The sequence below is a fragment of the Ahaetulla prasina genome, chromosome 8, assembly GCF_028640845.1.
Source record: "Ahaetulla prasina isolate Xishuangbanna chromosome 8, ASM2864084v1, whole genome shotgun sequence".
Lineage (NCBI taxonomy): Eukaryota > Metazoa > Chordata > Lepidosauria > Squamata > Colubridae > Ahaetulla > Ahaetulla prasina.
Window position 1 is genome coordinate 90,653,350 of NC_080546.1, and position 16,932 is coordinate 90,670,281.

The 16,932-nt window shown below is 45.7% G+C and overlaps 1 protein-coding gene across 3 annotated transcripts; it reads left to right on the forward strand.

Moving 5' to 3' along the window:
- The first annotated feature begins 1,330 nt into the window (after nt 1–1,330).
- On the forward strand, nt 1,331–16,932 carry WFS1 (wolframin ER transmembrane glycoprotein). 3 transcript variants are annotated; one of them, XM_058192660.1, is made up of 8 exons: nt 1,455–1,477; nt 5,420–5,463; nt 6,458–6,534; nt 7,777–7,921; nt 9,683–9,853; nt 10,976–11,059; nt 11,178–11,335; nt 13,637–16,932. In XM_058192660.1, exons 3-8 carry the CDS (start codon nt 6,466–6,468, stop codon nt 15,446–15,448), a joined length of 2,439 nt encoding a protein of 812 aa, XP_058048643.1. In that variant the 5' UTR covers nt 1,455–1,477; nt 5,420–5,463; nt 6,458–6,465; the 3' UTR covers nt 15,449–16,932. The 3 variants fall into 3 exon arrangements, with proteins under 3 accessions (XP_058048642.1, XP_058048643.1, XP_058048641.1); XM_058192659.1 differs by lacking the exon at nt 5,420–5,463 and having other exon boundaries at nt 1,331–1,477; XM_058192658.1 differs by lacking the exons at nt 1,455–1,477; nt 5,420–5,463 and adding an exon at nt 3,239–3,690.

Sequence of the window (16,932 nt, forward strand, 5' to 3'; positions counted from 1 at the left end):
CAGATCCCTCACATCCAGGACATAAACTGTTTCAACTCCTACCCTCAAAACGACGCTATAGAGCACTGCACACCAGAACAACTAGACACAAGAACAGTTTTTTCCCGAAGGCCATCACTCTGCTAAACAAATAATTCCATCAACACTGTCAAACTATTTATTGAATCTGCACTACTATTAATCTTCTCATAGTTCCCATCACCAATCTCTTTCCACTTATGACTGTATGACTATAACTTGTTGCTGGCAATCCTTATGATTTATATTGATATATTGATCATCAATTGTGTTGTAAATGTTGTACCTTGATGAACATATCTTTTCTTTTATGTACACTGAGAGCATATGCACCAAGACAAATTCCTTGTGTGTCCAATCACACTTGGCCAATAAAAAATTCTATTCTATTCTATTCTATTCTATTCTATTCTATTCTATTCTATTCTATTCTATTCTATTCTATTCTATTCTATATTCTATTCTATTCTATTCTATTCCATTCTATTCTATTCTATTTCATTTCATTCCATTCCATTATTTTCTTTTATGTACATTGAGAGCATATGCACCAAAGACAAATTCCTTGTGTGTCCAATCGCACTTGGCCAATAAAGAATTCTATTCTATTCTGTTCTGTTCTGTTCTATTCTATTCTAAATTCCATTATTCTCTCCTATTCTATTCCATTCCATTCCATTCCATTCCATTCCATCATTTTCTTTTATGTACACTGACAGCTTATGCATCAAAACAAATTCCTTGTGTGTCCAATCACACTTGTCCAATAAAGAATTCTATTCTATTCTGTTCTGTTCTATTCTATTCTATTTCCTTCCTTCCTTCCTTCTTTTTTGTTTCCTTCCTTTTCCGTCCTTCCTTTTCATTTTAAGTGTTGTACCTTATGCTTCTTGATGAATGTATCTTTTCTGTTATGTACACTGAGAGCATATGCACCAAGACAAATTCCTTGTGTGTCCAATCACACTTGGCCAATAAAGAATTCTATTCTATTCTATTCTATTCTATTCTATTCTATTCTATTCTATTCTATTCTAAATAACTAAATAACCAAATAACTAAATAACGAAGTAACTAAATATCGAAGTAACTAAATAACTAAATAGCCAAATAACTAAATAACCAAATGACTAAATCAATCAATATCAATCAATGTTCCAAGGAAGCATGAAAAGGTGAGAGAAGGCTCGTCCTCCCCCCACCCCACCCCCATCCCTCCCTAGCCGGCCTTGGAGGCTCCGCCGCCTGCCAGCCTTCCGTCCCGCCCGGCGAGGGCAGTCCCAGCCGGGGAAGGCAGAGCTACCCAGCGGCGGCTCCTCCTCCCCGGGGATCCCGTTCGCCTCCTTCCCGTCCGCGCAGGGGCAGCGGAGGAGGGCCAGGATCGCAGCCAAGGCGAGGCGGGGGAACCTCGCCCTGTCTGCAGCCGGGAAACGAGCGAGCGAGCAAGCAAGCAAGCAGGGTGGGTCGGTGGGCTGGCGGGCGGGGGTCTCTCTCTCTCTCTCTCTTCGCCTCCCACCCCCCACCTTCCTTGGGTGCGCGTCCCCGCCGTGCTGGTGCACGCGCTTGCGGGTTCCCGAGTCTTTGCTGCCTTGCTGTCCGGGAACGGTGGGTGGGTGGCGGGGTTTGGGGAGGGGTCGCGTGAGACCCCCGCGGGGCTTTGATTTTTTTCTCCCCCCTCCAAGCGGGGTTAAGGGGGGCTGGCCCGGTGGGGTGAGGTCCTTACATCTGCGGGGAAGCCCCAAGCAGGGTAAAGGGGGCTGAGACTGCCAGGGTGGGGGATGGGGTGGGGTGGGGAATGAGGCTGCAGGTACTTTAAGTCCTCCCCCTAAAAAGGCAGAAAAAGCCCCCTCCCCATCGTTTCCAAGCAAGGTTAAGGAGGGCAAGGGGTCGCGGGAGACGGGGAGGGGGGAGGGGCATTGGGTTCCTCCCCTTGGGGGGGGGGGGAGGCCCCAAGCGGGGTTAATGGGGCTGGGGTAGGTGGGATGGGGGGAGATGGGAAGCTGCAGGTACTTTTAAGCCCCTCCCCCCCAGAAAGGCAGGCAAAGACCCCTCCCCATCATCCCCGCCCCTCCCATCCAGCTCTTCCTTGCCTTGCTCAGCTGGCATCTGGCAAAAGATTGCTAGGAGGTCATTGCACGTTTGTAAAAGCAGGAGTGACAAGCCCCCACCTCCCCTCCCGCCCAGGGCTGAATATTGGGGGTGGGGGAGAGACAAACAAGGTGTTAAAACAAAAAAAAGAGAGATGATGAGCAGGCATCTTGAGCCCACCCCTCCAGCCTCCTGACTGGACCAGGCCGCTGCTGATGCCGCCCGGCTCTACTTAGGGAGAAGGAGGGGGCGGAGGGGGGGTGGCTTTGCTGGTCTGGATAAACAGCCTGTCCCAGCACACCCTTAAAAGGGCCAGCGGTTCAGAGAGATAGTTAGGCACTCAAAGTACTCAAAGTAAACCTCCTAGAGACATTTGGCCAAGCTTGGAATGTTTTGAGATCCTGGTTGAGTTTTCCTGGCACCTGCTGACTCTAGAAGACCTCTAAACAGCAAGAGAGAGAGAGGTGGTATATTAAGGAAGGAGGGAGGGAGAGAAAGAGGGGGAGGGAGGGAAGGAAAGGAGGAGAGAGGAAGGAAGGAAGAGGGAGGGTGGAAGATGAGGGAGAGTGGGACAGAGAGGAAGGAGAAGGAGGGAGGGACCAGAGGGTGGAAAGGAGAGAGAGGAAGGGAGGAAAGGAAAGGAGGAAAAAGAGAGGGGAAGGAAGGAAGGAGGGAGGAAGAAGAGGGACAGAGAGGAAGGAGGAGGGATGAGAGGGAGGAAAGGAGAGAGAGGAAGGGAGGAAAGGAAAGGAAAGGAGGAAAAGGAGAAGGGAAGGAAGGAGGGAGGAAGAAGAGGGACAGAGAGGAAGGAGGAGGGACGAGAGGGAGGAAAGGAGAGAGAGGAAGGGAGGAAAGGAAAGGAAAGGAAAGGAAGGAAGGAAGGAGGAAGGAGGAGGAGAGAGGAAGGAGAAGGAGGAGAGAGGAAGGAGGAGGAAGGAGGGAGGGTAGAGAGAGAGGGTTGAAAGGAGAGAGGAAAGGGAAGGAAATAAGGAAGGAGGAGGGAGGGAAGAAAGGGAGGGAGGAAAGGAGAAAAGGAGAGAGGAAGGGAGGAAAGGGAAGGAGAAAAGGGGAGGGAAAAAAGGGAGGGGAAGAAAGAGAGAGGGGAGGGGAGGAAAGGGGGAAGAAGGAAAGAAAGGAGGGAAGAAGGAAGGAAAGAAAGAAAGAAAATATTTCTGGGCCTGTTTGTTGAAGGGATCTCTTGCAGCCAGACCTTGGTGTAGGTGACCCTGGTTTGCCTTCTCCTCCACTCTCTGGCTGGGCCCTTCCACCACTTTTAAACCCAGGGTCCGAGCATTTTTCAGCCCCTCCCCTTGCACCCAGCTGGGAAGGTCAGGGATAGAAACATAGCAGAAGCTGAAGGTTCCCACCAGAAAAATTGACATTGCTCCCCTTCCCTTCCTTTGTTTCCCCAATTACTAACCAAACTATTTTCTACATTTCACGGAGAGCAACAGCTGCCCTCTTAAGTCCTTCCACTTCTTATTATTATTATTATTATTTTTAAATTGCTCTGATTACCAAGGTAGCTTAATTTCAGCCGAGCAGTTTCAAAACAGGGCTAGATGCCTAGCCAGTCACTTAAGGGTGAGCTTGAAGGATGCTCTTACTTGGCTGAGATGCTTTTGGGAAGGGAGAACAGTGGTGAAATCTGAACTAAGTTTGCTACCGGTTCGCTGGCTGCATATACCCAGTATGTGCCAAAAGGAGGTTGGGAAAGTATGTAGAACAGCGAGGGGGTTGGGAAACCAGATGTGGCGCACGATCTTGGGAACCTTTTCTAAAAGTGTTTTTAAAGCATTTTTTACTATTGGTTCCTTTTTTTTTTAAATTTGCATTTATATCCCGCCCTTCTCCGAAGACTCAGGACGGCTTACACTATGTCAAGCAATAGTCTTCATCCATTTGTATATTTATATGCAAAGTCAACTTATTGCCCCCAACAATCTGGGTCCTCATTTTACCTACCTTATAAAGGATGGAAGGCTGAGTCAACCTTGGGCCTGGTGGGACTTGAACCTGCAGTAATTGCAAATCAGCTGCTGTTAATAACAGACTGTCTTAGCAGTCTGAGCCACTCAAGGACCCTATTTATATTCGGGCAAATAGATAATAAAAAATGCTTTAAAAAACTTTTTTAAAAAAGGTTACGACGATCACAGCTGAGCGACGTGCGATCGTCAGAATCTCTCTCTTTTTTTTTACTTTTTTAAAGCATTTTTTTATTACCTATTCGCCCGAACAGGTAGTAAAAAAAAATGCTTAAAGAGTAAAAAAAATAAAAAAAAAATAAAGGGGAGAAATTAGAAACGTACAATATGTAAATAACAAATATATAAGAATGTAGAAAAGTAAAGCTATTCGTATTAGATAATTTAATGTATATATATATAACAACAGAGTTGGAAGGGACCCTGGAGGCCTTCTAGTCCAACCCCCTGCCCAGGCAGGAAACCCTACATCATCTCAGTCAGATGGTTATCCAACATTTTCTTAAAAATTTCCAGTGTTGGAGCATTCACAACTTCTGCAGGCAAGTCGTTCCACTGATTAATTCTTCTAACTGTCAGGAAATTTCTCCTTAGTTCTAGGTTGCTTCTTTCTTTGATCAGTTTCCATCCATTGCTTCTTGTTCTACCCTCAGGTGCTTTGGAGAACAGCCCTACTCCCTCTTCTTTGTGGCAACCCCTGAGATATTGGAACACTGCTATCATGTCTCCCCTAATCCTTCTTTTTATTAAACTAGACATACCCAGTTCCTGCAACCGTTCTTCATATGTTTTAGCCTCCAGTCCCCTAATCATCTTTGTTGCTCTTCTCTGCACTTTTTCTAGAGTCTCATAAATTCTGTAAATAAAGAAAATGGGATAAGAAAGAAAATAAAATAATAAATGAGATATGGAGGGAAAGGTATAAAACTGAAAAAAGACCACTAAGAAACGTTGTTTAAAAATAGGAGGTATTTATATGTTGTGTGTTGTGTGTTTGTCAGTTTGTGTATCACAATAAAACAATAAAAAGTTTTTTTTTTAAAAAGTAAAAAAAAAAGTTCCCACGATCGCAGGTCGCTCAGCTGATTGTCGGAACTGTTGTTTTTTTTTACATTTTTTTACTACCAGTTCGGCGCACCAGTAGCATTTTTTTTTACTACCGGTTCTGGAGAACTGGCTCAAACCGGTAGCATTTCACCCCGGGGGGTGGGGTGTCCCAAGGAAGAGTCCCGTGTACCTCGGTTGCAAAAGATGTTCCGTTTCTATTTGCGTTGTAACCCCTCATTTCATTTAACCAAGATCGTTCCATAATCCTTTTATTTTAGAGCTGGTTTGAAGTGACAGAAGTAGAGATCATTAAACACTTTAGGTCAGTTCCATATTGCTGGTCAAACATTGAAACTATTGATCTTGTTGCAAAAGAAATGTCGATTGCTTAACGTTGTGAAACGGCAGTATATTGACATTAAAATATTTCTAGATTTCACCAGTTGGTCTAGAGCAGGGGTCTGCAACCTTAAACACTCAAAGAGTCATTTGGACCCGTTTTCCCACAGAAAAGAAAACACCGGGAGCCACAAAAACCCTTCCCGTTGCCTGACTTATTTCTTGAGCGGCCACAAAACTAGCATATGTAGTTGATTTAAATGTTCTGTTTTCTTCTGAAACTTTTCTTTTCTTGGATTTATCCATGGTTGGCCTACCGGGAGTTGAAAAACTCAATAAATCGTGTGCCGGCAGGTTTCGCACATTGGCGGTTCTGACGCATATTTTGAGTGAAAGGGAGCCGCAGCAGAAGGGTGAAAGAGCCACAAACGGCTCCAGAGCTGCAGGTTGCCGACTCCTGGTCTAGAGAGGCGGTAGCAGCTTAACTCCCTAATTATTGTCTATATTGGAATGTCGGGCCTGGAAATTACGTGGCAGGTTGTTTCAAGGACAAGAAATGACTGCATTTTCTCCCTTTAAGGGCCGTATCTTAGGATCGTAAATCAAGTCTTATTTTTTGGTGCGTATTCAAATTGCCTCACTACTCAGTGCCATCCTAGGAAAATGTTTTGCTTAAAAGACTTCTTTTCCAAGGAGTGTGTCACCCAAGGAGGGCTGTCGTAAGCTGTTAAGATTGACACCCAGGGCCAGCTGTCTGCTTTGCCCTCTTAGTGACCCACTGGATTCTAGAACTCTCCTGTCCTTGCGGTGGGTAGATTGCCGGGCTGTGAGTAAAGCTGGAATATTTCTCTCTCTCTCTCTCTCTCTCTTTCTCTTTCTTTCTCTCTTTCACTTTCTCTCTCCCTTTCTCTTTCTTTCTTTCTTTCTCTCTCTCCCTTTCTCTCTCTCTCTCTCTCTCCCTCTCCTGGCTTTTCTAGAAATCGCGATGGATGCCCCCAATTTTGAAGAACTGTTGGCCAGAGCAAAAGCTGGAGAACCGAAGTCGCAAACAGAGGTTATTGTGCATGCTTTCTTTCATCAATTGTGTTGTAAATGTTGTACCTTGATGAACATATCTTTTCTTTTATGTACACTGAGAGCATATGCACCAAGACAAATTCCTTGTGTGTCCAATCACACTTGGCCAATAAAATTCTATTCTATTCTATTCTAAACATTTTAAGGAAATAATGTAGATGAGGAGGCGTCGAAAAGGAATACAAGAGTGAAATAAAAACTAAGATAACAAGGGCTCTAGAAGACGGTTGTGGGGATTACAGTTTTCCTAGATATTAGAATAGAATAGAATAGATTTTTTTTTTACTGGCCAAGTGTGATTGGACACACAAGGAATTTGTCTTTGGTATGTATGCTCTCAGTGTACATAAAGAAAAGATACGTTCATCAAGAATCATAAGGTACAACACTTAATGATAGTCATAAGGTACAAAATTAACACTTAATGATACAACACTTCATGATAGTCATAGGCTACAAATAAGCATTCAGGAAGCAATATCAATATAAATCGCAAGGATACAAGCAACAAAGTTACAGTCGTAAGTGGAAGGAGATGGGTGATGGAACGATATATTTATATATATTATAATGTGTGTGTATGTGTGTGTAGGTCTTTGGTTATTCGGGTTTTCTCCCGCGTAAAATTGGAAGTGTCTTGGCGACGTTTCGACGAAGTCTCATTCGTCATCTTCAGGGTTCAGCTAAATTGCTCCCAGAAGCACGAAGCTGAAGCCTGAAGATGACGAATGAGACTTCGTCGAAACGTCGCCAAGACACTTCCAATTTTACGCGGGAGAAAACCTGAATAACCAAAGACCTACATACAAACACCCGCGAAAACCTCAGAATATCAAACTATTCTAAAAATATGAGTTCCAGGTATATTTGTAAAACAAGAAACAGACGTTTTGCGAGCTCTGGAACTAAAATAATTAAAATTTTATTCTACTAAGCTTTCGTCAACCATCTGCTGACATCGTCAGAATAAAATTTTAATTATTTTAGTTCCGGAGCTCGCAAAATGTCTTTTTTTTGTTTTACATAGATAGATAGATAGATAGATAGATAGATAGATAGATAGATAGATAGATAGATAGATAGATAGATAGATAGATAGATAGATAACACATATATAGTACACATTAGATGTTACATATTACACATTACACAGTACAGATTACATATTACACATTACATATTACATCGAAAGGAGGGTTAAATGTTCCGTTCTTCACAGGTGGGGAAACACTACCTGAAGCTGGCCGAAGAGCGGGATGAGGAGCTGAACAGCTGCAGCGCGGTGGAGTGGTTGATCCCGGCGGCCAAACAGGGGCAGAAGGAAGCCCTCCAGATCCTGCGAACCTGTTTGGCCGAAGGAAAAGGTAGGACCACGTTTTCATGCACTCGGGCGGTCCTCGACTTAGAACAGTTCGCTCAGCGACCGTTACAAAGTTGAAAACGGGGACTCACGGCCGTTTTTCAATCTTTGCTGCTTCCCTGTGATCGCACGGCCGAAATTCAGACTCTCGGACACCGGTTCCTATTGATGACCGCTGTGGCGTCCTGAGGTCTCGGGGTCACCTCTTGGTGACCTTCCGATGAGCGACATCAACGGGGGAGCCACCTGTGCTTCACAGCCATGGCATTAACTTAGCAACCGCATCGATTCACTTAATAACTGCGGCAGGAGTGGTTGTAAAATGGGGCAAAATTCACTTAACAACTGTTTCACTTTTGGGCTCAGTTGTGGTTGTAAATCGAGGATTACCTGTACTTCCAGTTGACAATTCTTGTCTGTCTGTCTGTCTATCTATATCTCTATATCTGTAGTCTGTCTGTCTGTCTATCTAATTATTTATCTATCTATTTATCTATGGTATCTATCTATTGCTATCTATCTATCTATCTATCTAATCTATCTCTGTGGTATCTATATATATCTATTGTCTGTCTGTCTATTTATATCTCATTATCTATCTCTATGGTATCTATATTTATATATCTATTGTCTGTCTTTCTATCTTTATCTTAATTATCTATCTCTATGGTATCTATATCTATATATCTATTGTCTGTCTTTCTATTTTTATCTTAATTATCTATCTCTATGGTATCTATATATATATCTATTGTCTGTCTTTCTATCTTTATCTTAATTATCTATCTCTATGGTATCTATTTATCTACCTATCTACCTATCTATCTATCTATCTATCTATCTATCTATCTATCTATCTATCTATCTATCTATTGTCTATATCTTTCTAATTATCTATATGGTTATCTATCTATCTATCTATCTATCTATCTATCTATCTATCTATCTATCTATCTATATTGTCTGTCTATTTCTATCCAATTATCTATTTCTATGGTATCTATCGCTATCAATCTAATTATCTATGGTATCTCTATATATCTATTGTCTGTCTGTCGATATATGATTATATCTATATATCTATTGTCAGACATATCTATCTAATTATCTATGGTATCTATATCTATTGTCTGTCTATTTCAATCTATCTCTATGGTATTTATCTATATCTATATTGCCTATCTATATCTATCTAATTATCTATCTCTATGGTATCTATCTATCTATCTATCTATCTATCTATCTATCTATCTATCTATCTATCTATCTATCTATCTTGTCTGTCTGTCTGTCTATCTATCTATCTGTCTGTCTATCTATCTATCTATCTAATTTCTCTCTCTCTCTATCCATCCATCCAATTTTGAGACCACCCGTCTCGCTCACCGAGGGACTCTGTGTAGTCTACCAATAAAGTATCAAAACATATCAAAACTCTACCAATAAAATATCAAAACTCAAGAGATAATTGTACATTTTTTAAAAATTATTTTTTCATCTGTCCCTAGTAGCATCAGATCTAATTCCGTTGGTTCTTTATAAAAGCCATATATTCTCGCGTCTTTCTCATATCTTGATATTATTTGCACATGTGGCCACCAGCCACTCCACATTCCACAAATGCTTCTAGTCTCTTCAAGTGGCTTTCCGTCAGAGAGCAGCTCTCTGCTCCGTAGAGCAGGATACAAAACCTCCATAGAGTGGGTTTTGCAACTGGGGGAAGTCAAATCTAACCTTGGCCATTCTCCCTTCTCTTCTCCTTGAGGCATCACTTCAGAAAATGTGCAAGAGGTGAAGAGGTTATTATCCGAGACTAATTTGGAAAGAGCGGTGAGAAAAGCGGCTTTGGTCATCTACGGGAAATTAAATCCGAAGAAGAAAAAGGAACTGGCTGTTTCAGAACTATTAGAAAATGTTGGAGAAGTGGACAGTGAAGGTCTGTATCGTTTATTTGCATGTTAAATCTGCGTGCTAAACTGGAGTGGCTTGGGATAGCCGAGATGGGTGGTTTATAAATTTAGTAAAAAACTTATAAGTATTCCTCGACTTAGTTTTTAGGGACCCTTCAAAGTTGCAAGGGGGCTGAAACAAGTAACTTAATGACCATTTTTCGCAGTGATGAACTAATTGTGTACTATCCCCATGATCAGGTGATCAAAATTCAGACACTTGGGGGCTTTCCGGGGTGAAATGCTCCCGGTTCGGACCGGATCACGCGATCCAGTAGTGATGGCAGCAGGTGGTTCGGAGAACCGGTAGCAAAAATCCCTGCCACCACTACCACCCTGCCCAGCTGAGCCATGCGATCATTAGAGGGTTTTTTTTTTTACTTTTACAAGCATTTTTTCTTCGGCTGAAAAAATGCTTTTAAAAGTAAAAAAAAAAGCCTCTGACGATCCCCAGCTGAGCCGCATGATCATCAGAGGCTTTTTTTTTTACTTTTACAAGCATTTTTTCTACAACCTCTTTGGGCGAAGAGGTTATTAAAAAATGCTTTTAAAAGGCTCTGATGATCCCAGCTGAGTTGCCTGATCGTCAGAGCCTTTGGTAGAAAAAAATGCTTTTAAAAGGCTCTGACGATCCCAGCTGAGTTGCCTGATCGTCAGAGCCTTTGGTAGAAAAAAATGCTTTTAAAAGGCTCTGATGATCCCAGCTGAGTTGCCTGATCGTCAGAGGCTTTTTTTTTCTTTTAAAGGCAAAAAAAATGCTTTTAAAACAAAAGAAAAGCCTCTGATGATCAGGCAATTCAACTGGGATCATCAGAGCCTTTTAAAAGCATTTTTTTACAACCTCTTCGCCCGAAGAGGTTGTAGAAAAAATGCTTTTAAAAGTTTTTTTTAAAAAAGTTGGCCACATCCATCCAGTCACATTACCCTCCACCTCCCATCAAGCCAAGCCCACAGAACCGGTAGTAACAAATTTTACATTTCATCATTGGGGCTTTCTATGTGTGTGAGGGAGGTGGGGGCTTCCTAGGGTTGCTATTCGTTTGTTTTAACCCTTTTGTGTCCCGCTTCTCGTTAAAACTCTTCACACCTACGTGTGTTTCTGAGAACAGGCCAGGGAGACCAGCGCCCGGGACCTCTTCCAAAGCCCTTCCAGAAGCAAAGAAGGATGCTGGAAAGATTGGTCAGCAGCGAAGGTAGGGAGGGCCACCTGGGTGGGACCCTCCCTCCTGCCTCCTCCCCCGCTCCCCTTTTTAGATCCTTCCGTTGCCTTCCGCTCATAGAGACTTTTTTTTTCTCTTGAATGCTTTTTAGCTAAGAACTATATCGCCTTTGATGACTTTGTTGAAATAACCAAGAAGTACGCCAAGGGCATCATCCCATCAAGTATGATCCATCGCCAGGATGACGACGACGATGATGATGATGAGCTCACAGGGAAGAGCCCCGAGGAGCTCCCCTTCCAACAAAAGGTGAATGGCTGGAGGGCTTTGATGTCATACTTTTGCCCCCCGCCCCCGTTTGCTCAGGATGGGTGGAGGGTACACAGAAGACCCCGAAAGGGTTCCTGGGGAGCAGCCCACTGTTGTGGTCCGTCAGCAGCCTACGGAGCTGGCAACGGAGTCGGACAGCGATGAGGCTGAGTTGAGGCCAGGGCCATCGGGGAGTGAGGTGCGGACTCCAGAGCCTCCAGAAGCAGACAGCAGTGAGGCGGAAGAACAGGAGGAGCCTGTTCCTAATGCACATATGAGAAGAGCTGCCAGAAAGCAAGAGCAGCTCAAGCAGAGAGGACAACTTGGGAGTAAGGCCAAGAGATGATTGGATACGGCTTAAAACAGACCAGCACCGGCATTTGAGCTTTGCCGGAAAACCATGTTGGTATCTTCGTCTTCTGCTTCGCCTTCTGCTTTGTCTACATCTTTATTTTTGTGACTTGTGAACGTTTGCCAAGAAAGGCCTTTGGCAGCTTGCCTAATTGGACCAAGGTTTGCGAGAGAACTGAGGAATTTGTGTTGGGAGGAATTTGTTTTAATTTGAGTTGAACAACGCTGGGAATGAAGCAATTCTCAGCTGTTCGAATAAAGTTCGTTTGTTTTTTCACTGACCGAGTTTCTTACTACCTACTTGGGCCTGGGTCCCAACACCCGCATGGACCAGGTGGGTGAAAGAACCCCTTCATTGGAGCGTCTTCGGAAGGCCCAGTTTCAAATCCTAGGCAGTGGGACCACTAGGACCACCCAGCCTCAGGTGCGGAGGCAAAGGTGGGTCTTATCGAGACGCCCCAACCATATTTATGGGAGTGAAAAAAAGAAGAGCTTGCTTTGTTGAAATTCAGCCCATTGGTCAGTGAGGTCTTCAGTTCCTGGGCAGCACCCTCCAGAGATCTTCAGATCTTCTACAGATGCACTTCCCCAACTTTGGTTGGGCGACAGATTAGAGTGGGTGGGCCTTGGCTGCAGTCCCTTTGCAGTTTTACCTACCTGGGCTTGTTCTGATCTCTTGTGGCTTGCCACTGGAGCAGGGGTCTCCAACCTTGGCAACTTGAAGACTTGTGGACTTCAACTCCCAGAATTCCTCAGCTGTTGTGACCCAGGCCCCAGTAGGTAGTAGGACACTCAGTCAGTGTAAAAACAAACGAACTTTATTCGAACAGCTGAGAATTAACTCATTCTTAGTGTTGTCCAACTAAACTAAAGCAAATTCCACCCAACACAAATGCCTCAGTCCTATCACCAACCTTGGTCCAATTCGGCAAACAGCCAAAGGCCTTTCTTGGCAAAAGTTCAGAAGACGCTGATACAAAACAAATGCAAAAGCTATCAAACAAAGCTATCAATGTTGTTTTCCAGCAAAGTCCAAACGCCGTTGCCGGTCTTTTAAGCCTTATGGGAAGGGCCAATCATCTCTTGGCCCTACTCCCGAGTCATCCTCTTTTTTTTATTTATTTATTTACATTTATATCCCGCCCTTCTCCGAAGACTCAGGGCGGCTTACAATGTATAAGGCAATAGTCTCTTTCTATTTGTATATTTACAAAGCCAACTTATTGCCCCCCCAACAATCTGGGTCCTCATTTTACCTACCTTATAAAGGATGGAAGGCTGAGTCAACCCTGGGCCGGGCTTGAACCTGCAGTAATTGCAAGCAGCTGTGTTCTAATAACAGGCTTCTAACAGCCTGAGCTATTACGGCTCAGCTATTGCTTGAGCTGCTCTTGCCTTCTGGCAGCTCTTCTCATGCGTGCATTAGGAACAGGCTCCTCCTGTTCCTCTGCCTCACTACTGTCAGCCTCTGGAGGATCCGGAGGATCTGGAGGATCCGGAGTCCGCACCTCACTCCCCGATGGCCCTGGCCCCACCTCTGCCTCCAACACAGAGCCCTCATCCGGGCCTTCCCCAGCCTCCAGGACTGGCCCATGTTCTTCCTCTGCCTCATCACTGTCTGACTCTGTTGCCAGCTCCACAGGCTGCTGTCGGACTACAACACTGGGAGGAATTCTGGGAGTTGAAGTCCACAAGTCTTCAAGTTGCCAAGGTTGGAGACCCCTGCACTGGAGTCAAGAGGTGCAGTTGGGCCTCTCCGTCCCCTTGGAAGATACCTTTGCAGTCACTCCCAACACATTTATTGGTCTGAAGGGACAAAACAGGGCGACAGGAACTTAAGTTTGTTTCCTATCCTAGTCAGCCCATCAGTCTTCTGCAAAAGGGGTTTTTGGGGTTCATTTGGTCCCCACTGCTGTTTGGAATGACCCGTGCACGGCCTTCTCTTTCCAGATCATCAAGTATCCCCTCCACGCCATCATGGAAATCAAAGAGCACCTGATCGAGGTGGCCTCCAAAGCTGGCATGCACTGGTTGTCCACCATCGTCCCAACCCACCAGATCAACGCTCTGCTCTTCTTCTTCGTCCTCAGCAACCTGACCATCGACTTCTTCGCCTTCTTCATCCCCCTCGTGATTTTCTATCTCTCTTTCGTTTCCATGGTGATTTGCACCCTGAAGGTCTTCCAGGACAGCAAAGCGTGGGAGAACTTCCGCACCCTCACGGACCTCCTGCTTCGTTTCGAACCCGATCTGGACGTCGACGAGGCGGAAGGGAATTTTGGCTGGAATCACCTGGAGCCCTATTTCCACTTCCTCCTCTCGGTCCTCTTCGTCCTTTTCTCCTTCCCGATAGCCAGCAAGGAATGGATGCCCTGCTCTGAGCTGGCCACCGTTTCCGTTTTCTTCATGGTGACAAGTTACATGAGCTTGTGCACCAGCGCGGAACCCTACACGCGAAGGGCTCTGCTGACTGAGGTAACTGCGGGGGCCCTCTGCCTGCTGCAAGGGGCCCCCGACCAGTGGGGTTACGTGAAGCTCCTAGGTAAAACATTTTACACCCTTCCTCTCGGTAGCGTCCTGGTGCTGAATCTCAGCCTCCCTTGTCTCTTGTTCCTGTACTTGTTTTACCTTTTCTTTCGCATGGCACGACTGAAGAAATTTAAGGGCATCTATTGCTACTTGGTTCCTTATTTGGTCTGCTTCATGTGGTGTGAACTCTCGGTCGTGATTCTGCAGGAATCAACCGCCCTTGGTCTCCTTCGGGCTTCTGTGGGCTACTTTTTATTCCTGTTCGCCCTTCCAATCTTAATGCTGGGCGTTGCCCTGATGTGCCTTTTCCACTTCCTAAGATGGCTGGTAACGTTGGAGCTGACCAAGATTGTCGTCACGGTCGTCCTCTGCGCGGTTCCTCTGCTCTTCCACTTGTGCACGCGGGCCAGACTCTCCGCAGTCGAAATGGTGAAGTCCCTAACCAAGAGTTCGATTGTGAAGCTTATTCTGGTGTGGCTTTCTGCCATTGTTCTGTTCTGCTGGTTTTACGTCTATCGCTCGGAAGGGATGAAGGTATACAATTCGACGTTGACGTGGAATCAGTACGGGTTTCTCTGCGGGCCCCGGGCTTGGAAAGAAACCAACATGGCGCGAACTCAGATTTTATGCAGTCATCTGGAAGGCCATCGGGTCACCTGGACGGGGCGATTCAAGTACGTCAGAGTGACCAGCATTGAGAACAGTGCCGAGTCCGCCATAAATCTGCTTCCCTTTTTCCTTGGGGACTGGCTGAGATGTTTGTACGGAGAAATGTATCCCGTGTGCGACCCCAGAAACACCACCCTGGAAGAGGAGGAACTCTGTCGCTTGAAGTTCTTGACCAAGCATGAGTGTCACATCAAGAGGTTCGACCGGTATAAATTCGAAATAACAGTGGGCATGCCCCTCAGTGGCGGGAATGGCAGCCGGGGCCACGAGGAAGACGATGTCACCAAGGACATTGTGCTGAAGGCCAGCAATGAGTTCAAGCAGGTGCTTCTGAACCTGAGGCAGGGCAGCGTGGTCGAGTTCAGCACCATCCTGGAAGGCCGCCTGGGGAGCAAGTGGCCGGTCTTTGAGCTGAAGGCCCTTTCCTGCTTGAACTGCCTGTCGAAGCTCTCCCCGGCAGGCCGGCACGTGAAAGTAGAACACGACTGGCGGAACACCGTTCAGAAAGCATTCAGATTCGCCTTCAATTTCTTGTTCTCCCCTTTCCTGTCCGTTGCCTATTGAGCTCCGGTTGCTAACACCTGCTCTTGGTTGTCGCAGTCAGATTTTAATGGCATTTAGCGTGGTACGTCATGCAATCCTAATAATTTTTGTGCCTTGCACGATGATCTCTACATCTAGAACAGTGTTAGCGAATCTTTTGTGTTCTCGCATGCCGGCCCATGTGCCAAAAGTGGCACACGAAACCATCCCGTGCTGAATGCGCGGCCTCGCCGGCTCCTGTGGCGTTTGTGCACTCAAACACGCACCGGCCAGCTGGCCATTGCACGCATGGTGCCGGCGACCCTGGAAGTGCGGCGATCCATTGCGCATGCACGCGACGCCAACCCGAAAGGCCAGGTACCAGCTCGTGCGTACACAATGGATCGCGGCACTTCCGGGGTCCGCCGGCACTGCGCATACAACAGCCAGCTGGCCGGCGCACATTTGAGCACAGGAACGCGACGAGGAGCCGGCTAGCCCGCGCATTCGGCACGGGATGGTTTCGCGTGCCACTTCCAGCACGCATGCCATAGGTTCGCCAACACTGATCTAGAAGGACGCCGAGCTGCGTATTGATCGAAAGCATAATAAGCAGGGTTTTCTAAAGGACTAACTCCGTGACGGCGAACCTATGGCATGTGTGCCAGAGGTGGCACGCAGAGCCCACTCTGTGGGTGTGCGTGCTGTCGCCAGCTGCTCTTCGGCCAGCTGGTCTTTGTGCACGCCAGAGCGCCATAAACCAAAGACCAGCTGGCAGCTAATTGGTTTTCAGATTTCTGGCGCATGCACACATGTTCCAGTTTCGGTACCGAAAAGGTTCGCCATCACTAGACTAACCTATCTAACCAAAGATGCTAAAAACACAACTTTTGCCTTCTATTTATTCTCAATAATCGACTGTATTCCCACAGGTGAGGGACTCAGCTGTAACATTCACAAAAATGTCAAAATGCGTGATGAAGCCCGGGCACAAATGCTCCAATTTACGACTTGTGCCAGGCGCCACGAGAACAGCACTTTGGTGTGGACGTGACCTTCCGTTCTCCCTTTGCTCCTAAGCCCACGGACTGCAGAGGAACCGTCCTCCAGAGCAGGGGTCTCCAACCTTGGTCCCTTGTAAGACTTGTGGACTTCAACACCCAGAGTTCCTCAGCCAGCTTTGCTTTGCTGGCTGAGGGACTCTGGGAGTTGAAGTCCACAAGTCTTAAAGGGACCAAGGTTGGAGACCCCTGCTCCAAAGGAAATAAATTCTCTGCCAATAATTAAATCCTGCAAACAGAAATGAACTAGTTCAGCGATACAATTGGGTGATTGTTTTTTTTGTCCTGAGGAAGGGCCCTTCGTTCAGTCCCCGTTGTTTTTTTCCCTCCAGAAAGAAGGCGGAGAGGAAATGGTTTAAGCGATAAGCATGATTGCTTAACTCTGGAAATGGTAAATGAATCATCCGGAGAGGAATCTGTCCTTCTCATCATAAGCATAAAATAATGATTTAAAAATACGATAAA